Genomic DNA, 4,220 nt, shown 5'->3' with positions numbered 1-4,220 from the left:
TCCTGCTGAGGAAGTCCCTGAAGTATTGAGCTGAGATGCGTTGATGGACTGATCCCAGAGACTGGGAATTTTAGGGGTCATGCCGGGCTATAATTGCAGAAACAGATGGACATGATAATACAGAAGACAAACACAATTGCTAAGAAATGTTTCCCTCTGTTTCATGGGAGGAACCTTGCAAGAGCCTGTGTTGTTGTCACATACATATGTTTCAGGAAAGTAAGTGCTGTCTTTTTTGTTTGAGGATATGAACTATTCAGCTATTAGAATTTTATTTTTTGAGGAATACAAAGATAAGGTGCTTGTTTCTCTCCCCAGGACTGCAGGTGCAAACCACAAGCAGCTGTGGACTGGTTTGCTTGCCCTGGTCACTCTCATCTTGTACTCCATTGCTGTGGGAGCCCTGGTCCTCATGGCTCTTTTCTATACACGCTCAGAGGGCTGCACGTACAACAAGGTCCTGATCGGTGTTAACGGCGGCCTGTGCCTCTTTGTGTCGCTGGTGGCCATATCACCCTGCGTCCAGAATCGTGAGTCTGCTGACCTCCTCTTTTCCTGAATTTCTGGTGCTGCCACAGTTGTGTGCCTGGAGACATAAGCCGTCTTCTAGGCAGAAAATCTCATGATAACCTGGAGCTGGTACTTGCCCCTGTCTGTTTAGCTACACTATGAATTGCTGTTAGCTGGTTGTCAGCTCAGCTGCTACAGAGGTGCAAGACGTTTGGGTGTGCCATCAGGTAGAAGGTTCACATGCTGGTAATGTGTTGTGAACCTTAGACAACTCTTGCGGTGGTAGCAGTTGAGGTAATAGCTGTCAAGTTCATTCACCGCTGTTTCACCGTTTACTTCTGAGTGCCTGGGATTTACCATCTGTGAAGTTTGGGCTGGGGGAGAGTTGACAGCAGTATTTCATGCTTGGTATATTTTATATGCATGTTAGTATCTTGCATACATTAGACCTGGAAATAGTAATTTGAGTGACTCCAAAAAAAATTTTATGGGCAAATAGAACTGTCGTGGCGGCTTGTCAATAGCTTTTAGAAAGCTGATATTTTTGACGAGGCCAGAGAGGGTAGGTCTTTACTTAATGTGGGAATTTTTAATGCCTTTGTGAAACAGTTATCAGAGCTAAAGGACAGGCTCTTTTTTCTTTACATGATAGTGGAAATGTATCTAAACTGCCTCAAAGACTCATGAGCTGCTTTAAGTAAAACCAAAGATACTCTTCTCTTTTGAATGATAGTCTGCTATTCTTTAAAGGATGTAAATTTCTTTGTCAGTTTGTTAAGATGCCTGGAAAAATAACTTATTTTCCCCTTTCTTGTTAAGGCCAGCCCCATTCTGGTTTGCTGCAGTCAGGAGTTATCAGCTGCTACGTCATGTACCTCACTTTCTCAGCACTATCCAGCAAGCCACCAGAAACTAGTAAGTTATCTAATGCTTTATGTAAATTCTTTTACACATGCCATGTATTAAAAGCAAGAATTTAGCAAACCTGAATTAACAAATTCAGGGATATAGGAGTGCTGTGTTTGGTCTGGCTTTGCCTATGCAGAAGTTGGAAATACTAAAAATAGAACTGTGTAGCAAAGAGACCGTGCAATTGGCACTTTCCCTGTACCTTAAATGCTTTGGTCTTGGGGAGCTTAACTTACCTGGGTGAGTTGCACCTGTTGCACCACAGCAATTCTAACCTGTTTCCTGTGGACAAATTTCCCAGTCTTGTAGCCTCTTCCTCATGTCATGAGTGCATGTTCTTGTAGAGTAGGACATGACTAAATACATGTATTTGTCACCTGATGTGAAGGGAGTTGGAACACATGGCTCTTGGATTCCTCTGGAAGAAGCTAGGTCCACCACCATTTAGTAGGTGCTGGCCATCAGAGCGTGTACTAAAATCACTGATTTTCTCCCAGAATTGGTATGCTAGATAGCTTTAGCCAGCCTTAGATTGCCTAATGGAGCAAAAAGCTGAGTATCACTCATCTTTCATTTCTGAGAGTGTGGTGGTTTGGCCCTGACTGGAGGCGGAATGCCCACCCAAGCTGCTCTATCACTCCCCCTTCTTAGATGGACAGGGGAAAGGGAGAATGTAACAAAGGGCTCATGCGTCGAGACAAGGAGAGAAAGATCACTCCCAGTTACCATCCTGGGCAAAAAAGATTCACCTGGGGGAAATCAGTTAAATTTATTAACAGTCAAATTAGAGAAGACCAGTGAGAAATGAAACCAAATCTTAAAAATAACACTTTTCCCTGACCCTTCCCTTCTTCTTGGGTTTAACTTTACTCCCTATTTATTCACCTTCTTCCCCTGAGCAGCACAGGGGGAGGGGGAATAGAGGTTGTGGTCAGTTAATCAGATGTTATTTCTACCGCTCCTTCTTCGTTTGATGGATGACTCCTCACTCTTCCCCGCTTCATCTTGGTGCCCCCATCAGGGGAGACTGTTCTTCACAAACTTTCTTCAGTGTGAGTCTTCACGAGAGACGGTTCTTGATGAACTGCCCTAATGTGAGTCCTCTCCATGGGGTGCAGTCCTTCAGGAGCAGTCCACTCCAGTGTGAGTCCCCTGCAGGGAGACAAGTCCTGCCAGCAAATCTGATCTAATCTGTACTCCTCTGTCCATGGACTACAGGTCCTGTCCGGGGCCTGCTCCAGCACGGACTGCCCATGGGGTTGCAGCCTCCTTCAGGCATACACCCGCTCTAGTGTGGGGTCCTCTATGGGCCACGGGTGGACATCTACACCCCGTCACCTCCATGGCCTGCAAGGGAACAGCCTAGCTCACTATAGTCTTTGCCGCGACCCAGGGGATTCGCTGTTCTGGTGCCTGGAACACATCCTTCTCCTCCTCGTCACTACAGACGAGCCAGGGGGAGGTATCCCAGGGTTAGGCATCAAAACAATGACACTGCTCAAGTGCATCCACTCCAATGTGGATGGCACAAGCAGTGGTAACAGATGCTTCTCAATTAAGTCTCTTAAGTGTCTGTATACCAATGCAAGAAGCACGGGGAATAAGCAGGGGGAATTAGAAAACTGTGTGTGGTTGAAGAGCTACGATCTCATTGCGATTACAGAGATATGGTGGGACAACTCACGTAACTGGAATGTGGGCCTTGATGGCTCTGTCCTTTTTAGGAGAGACAGGCCAACAAGGCGAGGTGCTGGAGTTGCTCTTTACATGAGAGAGCAACTGGAACGTATTGAGATCTATCCAGGGGCGGATGAGGAGCAAGTCGAGAGTTTGTGGGTGTCTATTACAGACCACCTGGTCAGGAGGATAAAGTTGACGAGGCCTTTTACAGGCAGCTGACAGCAGCCTCTCAATCACAGGCCCTGGTTCTCATGGGGGATTTCAACTACCCAGATATTTGCTGGAAGGCCTACATATCTGGCTGTTTGCAGTCCAGGAGGTTCCCCATGATAAATTCTTGATGCAAATGGTGAATGAGCCAAGCAGGAGAGTAGCGCTGCTGGACCTTGTGCTCACCAACAAAGAAGATCTGGTTGAAGCAGTGAAAGTGGAGGGCAATCTTGGCTGCAGCGACCATGAGATGGTAGAATTCAGGATCTTGTGCGGTAGGACTGCAACTCTGCAACCAAGCAGGATCACAACTCTGGACTTCAGCAGGGCCAACTTTGGCCTTTTCAAGCAGTTACTAGGGGAAACCCCATGAGACAGCGTACTAGAAGTTAAAGGGGCCCAGGATAGTTGGTCAGTGTTCAGGGACTTCTTCTATGCTCAAGATCAGTGCATCCCAACAGGTAGGAAAACAAGAAAGAGACCCAGGAGGCCTGTGGGGTTAACTAGGCATCTGCTGGGCAGACTCAGGTGGAAGAAGAGAGTATATAAAACATGGAAGGAGGGGCTGGCCAATTGGATGGAGTGTAGGACTGCTGTCAGAGAATATAGGGAGGCAATTAGAAGAGCTAAGGCCTCATTGGAGTTAAATCTTGTGAGGGAGGGAGGTCAAGGATAGCAGAAAGGGCTTCTTCAAATACATTGCCAACAAAACTAACACTAGGGACAATGTCGACCTTCTAGTGAATGAGGTGGGTGCCCTAGAGACAGAGGAGAGAAAGAAGGCAGAGTTGCTGAATGCCTTCTTTGCCTCTGCCTACACTGTTGGAGACTGTCCTCAGGAGCCTCAGTCCCCTGAGGCCCCAGAGGAAGCCAATATAAAGGAGGAGTTTGCCCTGGTTGAGGAGGGTTGG

At 46.9% G+C, this 4,220-nt stretch overlaps 1 protein-coding gene across 1 annotated transcript in view; it reads left to right on the top strand.

The window, feature by feature from the left end:
- The window catches only part of LOC104270612 (serine incorporator 5-like), a gene marked incomplete at its 3' end in the record, with an annotated part of 19,390 nt that extends 17,965 nt beyond the window's left edge, over positions 1-1,425 (top strand). Inside the window, exons 6-7 of the mRNA XM_009865023.1 lie at positions 319-530; positions 1,330-1,425. Coding sequence (XP_009863325.1) covers positions 319-530; positions 1,330-1,425 — 308 coding nt within the window. The remainder of the gene's footprint in view (positions 1-318; positions 531-1,329) is intronic.
- Positions 1,426-4,220: the final 2,795 nt, after the last annotated feature.

Source organism: Apaloderma vittatum, unplaced genomic scaffold, assembly GCF_000703405.1.
Source record: "Apaloderma vittatum isolate BGI_N311 unplaced genomic scaffold, ASM70340v1 scaffold18792, whole genome shotgun sequence".
Lineage (NCBI taxonomy): Eukaryota > Metazoa > Chordata > Aves > Trogoniformes > Trogonidae > Apaloderma > Apaloderma vittatum.
Note: the sequence above shows the minus strand (reverse complement) of the source record. Positions and strands in the feature narration are given on the sequence as shown.